At 31.8% G+C, this 12,386-nt stretch overlaps 1 protein-coding gene across 11 annotated transcripts in view; it reads right to left on the bottom strand.

Annotated features, from left to right (window-relative positions):
• Positions 1–12,386, bottom strand: part of ARB2A (ARB2 cotranscriptional regulator A) — a 413,025-nt gene that overhangs the window by 296,363 nt on the left and 104,276 nt on the right. For 10 of the 11 annotated variants that reach the window (XM_077755324.1, XM_077755321.1, XM_077755314.1 and 7 more), the window contains 2 exons: positions 7,678–7,743; positions 2,537–2,728 (listed from right to left, as the gene is read on the bottom strand). The exons of the other annotated variant lie outside the window; for it this stretch is intronic. In XM_077755324.1, coding sequence (XP_077611450.1) covers positions 2,537–2,728; positions 7,678–7,743 — 258 coding nt within the window. The remainder of the gene's footprint in view (positions 1–2,536; positions 2,729–7,677; positions 7,744–12,386) is intronic. 11 annotated transcript variants of the gene reach the window in all.

Below are 12,386 nucleotides of genomic sequence, written 5' to 3'. Positions count from 1 at the left end.
ATTTAAACCTACTTTTTTTTTTTTTTTTTTTTTTTTTTTTAACAGAACAGTCCACTTAGAGGCAGGGTTTCACTGGTGGAAGAAAATTTTAACCTTATAATGCTATGAATTCAACATTAGGACCTGTAATCTTATTCTAAAAATCTGTAAGTGATACAGCAGAAATTGCTTTTTACAGCTGTGAAAGCAGGAAAGCTTACTAACACAAGAGTATACTCTACACTAGAGATGTGAGAGTGCGTGAGCTCGAAGGAGATGTGCCATAGCAGAAATACTATAAACCATCCTGAGTAGAGATCATATTGTCTATTCTGAAAAATATGAGACTACTTCTTCTGTGATATGAAAAACTGACAGATCACGAAGAAAGGAGTAGTGGCTCCCAGTCTTTTGTAAACTTTGGAAACATTTCTGTAAATACAATTTTAGGAAAAAAAAAAAGTCCACAAAATAAAAATAAATAGGGCTAATCTGATTAAAAGGTAAGGATGAAGTAGCTCTTCTCTGAATTAGTCTTCCTGTGCCTACTACTTAGAATACAACCCATTTCCCTCCAAGCCTCCTCCCACCACACACAGAGACACACACACATACACACACAGAGTAGCCCTTGAAGAACTTCTAGAGAAATACCATGAAAAGGTAAAGATAAAACCAAAATAACAAATCACTTTATCTAAATTAAAGGGATATCCATTTTTAAATATTTACCATGTAAAAATTTACCACAAAAAAGTTCATATTCAGGTTTTTGTATATAAAATAAAAAGAAAAAATTACATCAATTAAAATTTTCAAATTATACAACATATTAATTCTAAACACATGAAATACTGAAGTACTTAGAAATCAGTTGCTTTTTTTAAGGAATCATGATTTCCAATTGTTGAGAAAAGCAGAAAACAATCTGTTAGTCTCCAAACACTCCACTTCTACTTAAAAGAACAAAATGACTGACGAGTCTATTGTTACCGACAAACTTCCTCCCTCCTGTTTGGGAGATCAACAGATAGCTTGTTCACAGTGTTTGGTATGACTTACCATAGAATTTCATCTTGAAAAATCTTACACAACAATAAAACATTCTAGGATAGGAAAGGCTTAGCTGATCTATCAGCAGGGCCAATAAAATTCCATAAAATATTTCACCAAGCATTTATATGTACAAACACAACTAATTTCCATTACTAAATTATATTTTCAAAACATACACTGAATTGCGATCACATTTCACATAGAATGTTCTCAAAAACATTGACAGGATCTCTTCTGACCACAAATTAATGTGTCAGAGAGAAAGTTCATTTCATGACTCAAAACTAGAAAAATAAATGTTTAAATAATACAATATTTTATGTAATTTACTTCAACCTAAACTTCAATTTATTTTACTTAAATTCTACTATATTTTACTTAAGTTATACTAAAATGCACTGTTGAAGTTTGTAACCAGTCAGAAGTAATGTTTTTTATTCTCTGCATATCCATGAAGACTGAAAAAATAATACACAATTAACCCAAGAAATTCTACCAGAAGCAATTTAAGGGCCTTAAAATGTATTAACAAAAATATTCTCTAAGAGCTGGGCTGGGTCTTCATTTTATGACTTCAGAGGTAACAGGGCTAGAAACATATCTTTGACCTTTACAATCATCAATGTATCAAACTATTCCTCTCCCACTGTAATTACAAAAATGTAATAATGTAGCTCCTAGAAAGCACATAAGCACACATATATTCCTAAATAAATTTAAGTTCTTAAGTGAAATCTTTATGTACAAGGTAGCACTTTCCTTTTTTCTGAAAAAAAATGCTATTCATATTTGGAAGAAACCTATACTTTGCAAGATTTGCCTGTGCACTGAAGAACTTAAGAATGAGNAAAAAAAAAATAGCCAAATATTAAGATATAAGAATGCTAGATGAGAAGAAACAATTTCACCATTATAGGAAAGAAAACCTTGAACACAATGTTAAAATACCAGTTTCTAAAAAGGTGGAATTCAAATAAGAATAAAGTATTTCAGTAAATATTTCAATATACCATTTTACAGGTCTTTGTCTAGTGGTTATAGCATTTTATTTGTGTGCTCTGGAGTTTTTAAAATAAATAACAAACACTGAATTATTCCAGTTCTTCTTTTAAAGAATAAGAAATTAATTCTAAGTAGATTTCCTTTAGCTTCTAACTTAATTACATTAGGCAACAATTTCCAACAGTAGTCTTGATATTTTTAAGTATTCTAATTAATACTGATGTGTTTGATAATTTAAGTGATATATCATATAACAATAAATTTAGAATAAAAATATTTATTTCAAAGACATTATCTAAATTTTTGTACACTTAAGATACTATTTTTTCACTATAGGTGCAAAATAATGCAGGATAATATTTCACTACGAATAAAAAGCAATTTAAAGATAGGATTATGTTTAGAATGTACTTGTGAAGAGAGAGGACAAAATAATTTATAACATATAATAAAACAGAGTTATAAAATGTCAAAAAAATATAAAAGAAATTGCACTTACATCCATAGCTCTCTTAATAAAAGGTATCTGTGTGCCACTGTCCAGATCTTCATTTATAATAAGCCTTCTAGCCCACTGACCTGCCCTGACAACACCACTACCATGAATTAAAACCATCAGTTTCTGTGGATTTGTCAAAGCATCCTCACTCATAAAGATAAAACTCTTTGGTTCACTCTCAGTGGCATCTACCTGTAATTAAAAAAAATTAAATAATAAATAAATGTTTTCTGATCAAAGACATAAATGAGAAAACAACTCATGGTTACCATAAATCACAGAATGGCTATTCCAGAATTATAGAAGTAAAAAGCTATAAAAGAATTAAAATATTCATTATTCATTAGAGATTAACAGTTACACATGAGGTGGATGAGCATAAAAGACACGGTAGTAATATGTAAAAGAATATATGAAATAAATCTCCCTATATTATAGATTTTGTATTATAATACAACTAAGAATAACTGATTTATTTGAACACTTCCTATGATGTAGATATCATGGTAAATGTTGTAAAAACATTTATTCAATCACAATCTCATTAAGGGAGTACTATTATTATACTCATTTATAGATGGAGAAATTGAGGCCTACAGAGTTTAAATAACTTGCTAGTGAGTCTATAATTCTATAATAGAAGTACATTGCACCTATTATAGAAAACAGAAAAACTCAATCGGAGGATATACCTACTGGAAAATCATATATTAGCCAGGAATACTACTAAGTTTTTAAAAGGAGAGAGAGGGAACTATTTAAAAATTCAATCATCTACTATTCTATGTCAGTGGCCTTTGAAATTTTCCTTCAGAATGTGAACACAGGTACATATAAGAATTATTTTCTGAAGGAGTATTATTTACGTATTCCTATAACCTTATTAATGAGAAATGGAGGCACTTGTGCAGATATCAGAGCCAGAAGCTGAAGTCTGGGTGACTGGTCATATACATCCTCAAGTAAAGAATCCACATACTATATAATGAAACAGCCCTTCACTTCATCAACATTATATAGTCATAAGCTTATGAAACTAAAAAAATAGACAAAAACTCTAGACACCAAAAAAATGTCCTGGATTCTAAATGTTTCCAGTCACTATTCCTGGAAAGAGAAAAATATTAAAATTTCTCTAAGTCTAAAACAAACAGATTGATAGCCATTTGTGTAAACAGCACAAAGAGCAATTATTTCAGCAAGAAGAGCACAGCCACAGGGCTTAAAAAAAAATTCCCTCCTCAGTGAAGCCTTTCCTGACCACCCCATTTTAAACATCTCCCCAAGAATTCTCCAGCCCCATTCTCTGTTTTATTTTCCTTCATAGTACATAGCACAATCTAATATATTTCATGCTTTACTTTATGTATTTGTTATAGTTGTTTATTAACCATCTCCTCCCACCACCAGAATGCAAATCTAGGAAGGCATGGACTTTTCTGTTTGGATCCAGCTACATTCACAGTGCCTCAAAGAGAGGCTGGCACATTGTAGGCACTCAGTAAACAAAGGAATGAATAAACTTTCGGAATAAGGAATGTTATCAAGCATTCACCAGTGACTTCCTTTAAATAAAAGACATTTAACTAAATAATGAGTCCTCTTAACTTGTTATAACTCTTGGCTAATTCAGAAAGCATATATATGACTATAAAGAATTTTAAAAGAGCTACACAATGCTAAGAATTAAAAAGACATAACTGTGGGGTGCTTGGGTAGCTCAGGTGGTTAAATGTCCAACTTTAGCTCAGGTCATGATCTCACAGTTTGTGGGACTGAGCCTTGCGTCGGGCTCTGTGCTGACAGCTCAGAGCCTGGAGCCTGGTTCGGATTCTGTCTCTAATTCTCTCTGCTCTTCCCCCATTCACACTCTGTCTCTTAAAAATCAACATTAAAAATTAAAAAAAAAAAAGACGTAACTATATATTAGTAGTAAGTATGCAGCAAGAGAAGTATAAAGTATAAGACAGTCAGATTAGCTTCTCTTGCATGCAATGTCCAGAGTTATGATGGTGACAGCATGTCTGGCTGAAGTGAGAGGAAGGGAAGTAGATGAGAGATGGAGAAAACCAAATATGAAGAGAAAATTCTTCTTTACTTAAGAATATGCATGGAGGAGGGCACTTGTTGGGATGAGCACTCGGTGTTATATGGAAACCAACTTGACAATAAACTATTTAAGAAAAATTAAAAAAATATATGATATGAATAGAGAGGAATCACTCATTAAAAGATTTAAAAAATGGAAGTGGTAAGAACATAAGAAAAATTAAAAAGCAAAGCTGTCAGTGTATGATAAAAAAGAGGTCAAAGAGGTTTCCAGTCATTCATTTACCAAAGAGTAGGCCTAAATGTGCACAAATAAAGTACATCTTAAAATCATTGAGGCCTTAAGGGATCCTGGAATGCCTATGGAAATGGACATCTGTTTATCTTAATAGAAAAAAAAAAAACCAAAAACAAAAACAACAAAACTCTATAGCTATAGACTTTCCAGTAGGTGCTGATCACTATTTCTTTCTCTATTTGACTAAGTCCTCTGTTTCCAAGGAACTGAGTCCATTTTTTAAGCAATGGAATGTTGGCACTTCACATTCCACAGTAATCACTTTAAAACTGGAAGAGTGCTTATTTTCAGAAGATAAAAATGCATTTTTTATATTACAACGCTGTTCAAGAATACTTAAAGGGCTGCAAATTAAAGTAGCCATGAGTAGATGGATAAAAGTTTTACTGGAACATGCAGAAGAATTGACTTTAAAAATATGAAAACATCAGAAAATTCAAGGAAAAAAAACAATGAAAATGAGAAATGTAGTGGTATAAATGATTAAGGAGTAAGAGCAGTATTTGAGTTGGTCATTGGCTTATATTCATCTCAATTCAACACAGAATTCTAAAGTTGGTATCTATAACTTTCTCTGTATAAAGTTAGTGCTAAGTTTAAACAGTAAAATATCTATATAGTTAAAACATAATTTTCATCGTTAGCTTAATTAAGTTTGAAAATGGCTGTTCCAAGACCACTATCTTCAAACAGTGGTAATTCATTAACTGAGCTTTCATTAAGGAATGCATATAAGTCATTCTCGTGAACTACCTCACTTTATTGACCAATCAACTTCAAAGACCAACTGATCAGTGAGAACAATGTTTAGCCATTCACTTTAGGATACTCATGAACCCCACTAATTGTGATGATCATTTAAACATAATTGAATAAAACGAATGAAAATTTATAATCAGGTTGTTAATTTATATAACCTAAAATCCTACATGTGTGAGATACTACAATTGAGAATAATTTGTACATGAGAATATACGTAGGATAGTGAGTAAAAATAATACATAATCATAATCTTTACCATCAAGAGTTACCACAGGGTGCTGTTATTTACGAAAAGAAAAAAAAGGGAAGAAAGAGTCTTTTTTTCCTTATTAAATAGTTCAACTATAAAACTTAGTTCATAATCAGAGGGGAAAAAAGACTTTGGTGGTGTTCTTATAATTAAAAGAACTCTGATACAAAATGTAACAAAACAAAACAAAACAATGCTTCCAGTGCTGGATTCCGGGTTTAAGAGAACTCAGGAGAAAATAATTTCAGAAGAAAAATTTCACAACTATATAAAATACATGATGATAATTTAAGGAGAGTCATTAACTTCCTAAAATAAACAAAATAAATTTTGGTTTCTTTTCAGTTTATGAAATCAGGAAAACTTTGCTAACCAAAAATGGACATGACACTTACTATAGGTTTCCTATAATGTAAAGCTTTCTCTATGTTTATTAGCTTTATAGTCTAAATTTAAATGAGAGGAAAATAATCAGATCTATGAAACAACGTCTTCCCAAATGTAATCTCGGGCTTTCTATAAATAAAATTAGTAAAACTTAATCATATAACATAATCTATAGGCCAATTATCTTCTGATTTCTCCTGGAAATCTAAGGGACAGAAGTGAATTTAAAAGTTCCATGTAACTAGAAGTATTACAGAATTAAATGACTCAATAATAATTGTGTTGTAAGAATAAATCAACCTAAATCTCTTTAAATATCATTCTTCAGAAAATTTGAACAAATAAAATTAACAAGAAAGACAGACTGAAAAGAAAAGTTTCTAAATAAATGAAGGTTAGCCTAGCTTTTGCATAGAATTATATTTTATTCACTAGTATATCATAACCACTTGGAACAGCGCCCAGCACCTAAAAGACACTTAAATAATTATTTGTTGAATAAATGAAAAAATGATTAGCATTTGATCTTATTTATATAAAACTAAATATATGATAGATTTTCCTTTTAAATACTGAACTATGAATTAATTGTAAGGATAAATAAGAAATCCTCCAGCCCTCCAATTCATAGAATATTATCATCCAAGGGGTTTAAAAATCTCATGTAAAATTTCACATAAAGTAATTATATACATAGTTTTGTGCCTTAAATTAATTACTTTGATTAACCCTTCTAGATTTTTATATATCATAAAATCAGCAGTTGTTAGCAATAGCAAGGATCATCTAATCTAGTACCACCATCATTTCACATATAAGATTACTATTTCTTCAGTTTTTTGCTTACTATTTTAGGTCTTACATTAAAAAAAATTTTTGTGAATTTGATACTGAAAACAAATCTCAAACTTGTTTACTATGAAATGGCAAAATGTACAAAATTTGAAAAGAATGCTCTGCAAAAATATAGGAAGCATGAGGAATGAATTTGGGAATGTATAGAGGAAATAATATGGAAATAAAACATAGAATTATAAAAAAATCAAGAAATATTTATACTGACAGTGAGTTTCTAGTGAAAAAATAAGTACCTTCGTTTATTTCAAATATGTAAAAATAAATTATATAAATTAAATAGAATCAGTCCAAAAAGACTGATTATTAGTATTTTATTTGCCTCTACACTGAAAAGTACTATTTTTGTACTTTTGTGCTTTGAACTATTGTGTAAAATGAAATGCAGTATACTGATGCATTTAATATTATCATTATCAATATCAACATACTAGGACCTTAACATTTAAATCTACCACAGTTACACTAATATAACTGTTTTTCTTCTGAATTGAAAACTATTTCATTTGGAAGTTTAAGCATTTTTAAAACAGGACTTACTGGAATAGAGATTTTTTTCAAATTACAGTCCTTTTCCAGGAGCTCATATACATACTTCGTGATGATCTAGGTAGGAAAAAACACACACACACACACACATTAAGATGTAATGTCATCCATTATCAAAATTCACATGAATTATTATGTTATTGGTCTGAATGAGTTTCTGTCTTTGAACGTTTTCCCTCTAGTTTTATTGAGAAATAATTGACATGTGTCATTGTGTAAGTTTAAGCCATACAGCATGATGACTTGATCTACATATATTGTGAGATGAGTTCAGCTAAACTCCAACTTCTCATGTAGATAAAAGAAAAAGAAAACAAAGAAAAAAAATTTAAAAAGGAAAGTTTCTCCTTGTAATGAGAACTTTTAGGATTTATTCTCTTAAAAACTCTTCTATGTATCCTACAGCAGTGTTAATCATAGTGATCATGTTGAACATTACATCCATAGTACATTATTTGCTTTATAAATGAAATGTTTTGATACTAAATATGGAGACTCTTTACTGATTAACTGTGATGGCTTACTTCTTGCTGCTGTGTGAATAACTATGAGCCTTAATACTCAAATTTAAGGCCAGTTAATAAGAACTCACAAAAATATACAAGGACTTTCTGCTTTTCAAAGCAATATTCTGAAACCTTACTTTCTTTTTCAGTGTTTCTAGAAACTATTTCCCTACAATTTCCATATAGGAATTGTATCTGATTTGGTATTATCTTGACTGAATCCTAAAACCTCTTCTGTATTTACTGAATCAAAGAGGAAAGGGTCAGAGGTTTTCTAAACAAAAAAAGGAAAATTTTTTCAGAAAAGTCAGTCAGAAGTTACCATTACTGTTTGCAGCAAGCAGAAACACAGTTCCCCAAAGATGTCCACATTTTAACTCCTGGAACCTATTCATATTTTATGTTACATGGTAAAAGGAACTTTGCAGATATGATGAAGGTTAAGGACCAGAGATGGGGAGATTATCCTGATTTATCCAAAATGGCCCAATCTAATCCTTTAACTCCTCAAAAGTGGAAGATCATAGAGGAACAAAGGGATGCAAAGTGAAAAGACCTTGAATGGTCATTGCTGGTTTTGAAGATGGAGGAAGGAGACCATAAACCAAGAAATGTGGTTGGCCTCTAAAAGGTGGGATAACCTTTAAACAGCCAGTAAGAAAACAAGACCTCAGTCCTATATTTACAAGGAACTGAATTCTGCCAACAACTCAAATAAGCAGTGAATGGATTCTCTCCTAGAGACTCCAAAAAGCAATATAGCCTGTATACACCTTCACTTCAGTCTGTTAACAATCATACTGGACTTCTGACCTACATAAGTAGGAGATGGTATATTTGTGTGGTTTTAAACCACTGAATTTACAGTAATTTGTTACCACAAAACTAGAAAGCTAATGTACTATTTCTTTGGAGAAAAGCAAAGAGAGCGAGGAAAGATGCCAAGTAAAAGCGAAGACTTAATAGATTTCAATGGTCATTTTAAGGAGTGTTGCTCTCTCAAAAAAATTCTTTAATCATCTATGCACAATATCTCAGAGAATAATTTTAGTAGCAACATAATTAAAAGTCAAATTTTATGAAACAAAATCAGAAGATGATTTTTTTAAAAAAATCAAGAGATGTCAATTGCTTTGGTGCTGTGTTCTGTAATCTAAAATAGATTCTCTATCCTGTTTTCTTGAAGCAGTTCAAAATTCTTTCTTTTATGTATACATATTAATTCATTTCAAAAGAATATAGTAGATACATGCTAGAATATTGTTTCCTAGACTAATAATGATCATTCCCAATGCTACAACACTCACTACATTAGAATGAGGCAATGATTAAGTTACTAATCAAACAGTATTCCCATAACTTAATGTAGTAGTTAAAGTTATTGTTACCAGAAGGTAGCAGTGCTGTAAACCTGAAAAATTAAACTAAAAATAAGTAGGATCAGACAAAAATATGTATGAAGTTATATAATCCTCTGCCACTTCAAGAAAAATGACTTAACTAAATGAGATTAGCTAAAATGAGTATCTTATAATTTCTGAAAATTTCCTATTACCTATGCAATCATAAAATGTCCTTATGTTTAAAGCAATAATAAAGTCAGTCAAACTTCCCTTTCTGTTACCTGACAAGCCTTAGAAGATTACAATTTGGGTATCCTACCTTTATTCTTCCTTGTATCCACACAGGATAGTATCTGGCACATTGAAGGCAGTTCAAAATAGTACACAAATTCTCACTATTCATCCTGTCTACATGTTTTGAGGAAGAAAAGTGTTTCAGATTTTAAAAAAATCTTTTCTAATTGCTGAATCAGGATTCAGAAAGAGAGCACCAAGGATTCATTGCCTTCCAGCTTTCATAGGTTTCTCCATTTAGAAAAAATAATGAATGAAATGATAATTTCAAAAGGGGATGAGAAAAAACTGTCCAAATGTCATCTGTGTTTAAACATTCACTGGAAACATTTCTAGGGAAGTTCATACATGGAAAAGAAAAAGCTTAACAGAATAAGCATGCCCTAAAGTGAAATCTTCATTCTAATAAGAAACATATAAACTTCTATTTTTGGCCAACATATAAAAAGCTTGGAAGCAGTCACTCCCATCCTCACAAAAAGAAAAAAGCTGAACAAACTAACAATTGACAGCTCTTACCAGATCTATCAGAAAACTGAGGCCTTGAAAACTGGAGAAACAGACAGGCAGATACAGAGAATCAGAGCTTAGAGGAAGCAAACACCCAGGTGCAGAATTCATAGCTTGAAGCCAGTCCTGTGGAAGAACACCTGAAACAGTAATTGATTAACTGCTCAGAATCAGTATGGACTAGCTTAAGAATTAAAAACAATAGGAGGTACAGCCCTAAAGACAGAGGCCCCTAACTTTTGTGAATTTTATTTCTAAGAGCCCTACTGGGTTCTCCCTGTGAAGACCAGAGAAAAATTCCTTCCTGCTTCTGGCAGCGGCAGGGGAAAAGTAACCATTTTGATATATTCTAGACTTTTCTGTTCTCTTTCATCAGGCCTACCCATAAGAGAAACTATTTTACCAGAGCCTAACTGACATGAGGGAAGGGAAATGCCTAACTCAGGCTCCCTAAAAGACTGAGACCTAATGAAGAATAGAATATTTCCTCCCACACCTCCCTACATTATCACATCTGTAGGGTTCCTATCAAATAACAGGTAACAGCTATAACTATAGCTAAAGAACTGTAGGGGTCACGCCCTATTTAAGGTCTTTAAGAAAACTCAAAGAAGGGAGATAGAAACTAAACAAAGGAAATTTTAGCCTTGCACACCAGAGCTATAGCAAATAGAAAACACAACGTAACTTGTAGCCATATAAACATAAAATTTCAAACTAACAACCCATCTACCAAAGTTCCTTTCACCCAATACAGCATGTCCAGCTTTCAACAAAAAAGAATCAGTCATAATAAAAGGCAAAAGTAAACAGTCTGAAGAGATAATCGAGCATCAGAACAAGATCCAGATATGTCAGAAAATTTGGAATTACCAGACTTGAAATTTAAAACAACTATGATCAACATGCTGAAGAATTTATTGGAAAAAGTGGGCAATATAAAAGAGTAGGTAGGTACATAAGCAGAGAGATGGAAACTCTAGGAATTAAAAGGAAATGCTAAATCAAGAACACATAACAAAAAGAATCCCTTTGATGTATTCATCAGTACATCGGACATGACTGAGGGGGAAAAATAATTTCAAGATATGTCAATAGACACTTCCAAAACTGAAATGTAAACAAACAAACAAACAAGAATGAAAAAGAGGGGACAAATTATCTGAGTGGGACAATTATAACAGATTTAACATACATATAATGGGAAAACCCAAAGGAGAAGAAAAAGGAATAAAAGAACTAAGTAAAGTAAAATAATGGCTGAGAATTTCCCAAAGTTAATGACAGACACAAAACCACATATCCAAATAGTACAGACTTCAAAAAGGATAAATACCAAAAGCTTTATCATATTAAAACTGCACAGAACCAAATACAGAGAGTATTTGGAAAGAAGGAAGACCAGGGACAAGGGGGATTTGGAGAAGGAATTTGGAGGAGATATGGAGGAATTTAGCTACGGAAGAAAAAAGATAAGAATTACATCACACTTCTCTTAGAAACAATGTAAGCAAGAAGACAGTGGACTGATATACTCAGTGTTGAAAGAAAAAAAAACACCGGGGCGCCTGGGTGGCTCAGTCAGTTAAGTGTCCAACTTCGGCTCAGGTCATGATCTCACGGTTCGTGGGTTCAAGCCCCGCATTGGGCTCTGTGCTGACAGCTAGCTCACAGCCTGCAGCCTGCTTCAGATTCTATGTCTCCCTCTCTCTCTGACCCTCCCCTGCTCACGCTGTCTCTCTCTCTNAAAAAAAAAAAAAAAAAGAAAGAAAGAAAGAAAAAAACACCAATCTAAAATTCTGTATCCAGTAAAATCATGTTTCAAAAGAAATAGACTTTCTCAGACCCTCCCAAAAAAATTGAAATTTTTTTGTAAGTAGATCTGCTTTATAAAACATATTATAAGAAATCATTCAGAGAGAAAGGAAATTATATAGGTCAGAACGTACATAAAGAAAGGAATAGTATGAGAGAAAGAACCAATGAAGGTAAAACATACTTTTTTATTTTCTTATTCTTAACTGATTTAAGATTTTTTTGTGCAAAA

This window comes from Crocuta crocuta, unplaced genomic scaffold (assembly GCF_008692635.1).
Source record: "Crocuta crocuta isolate KB4526 unplaced genomic scaffold, BGI_CrCroc_1.0 scaffold42, whole genome shotgun sequence".
NCBI lineage: Eukaryota > Metazoa > Chordata > Mammalia > Carnivora > Hyaenidae > Crocuta > Crocuta crocuta.
Note: the sequence above shows the minus strand (reverse complement) of the source record. Positions and strands in the feature narration are given on the sequence as shown.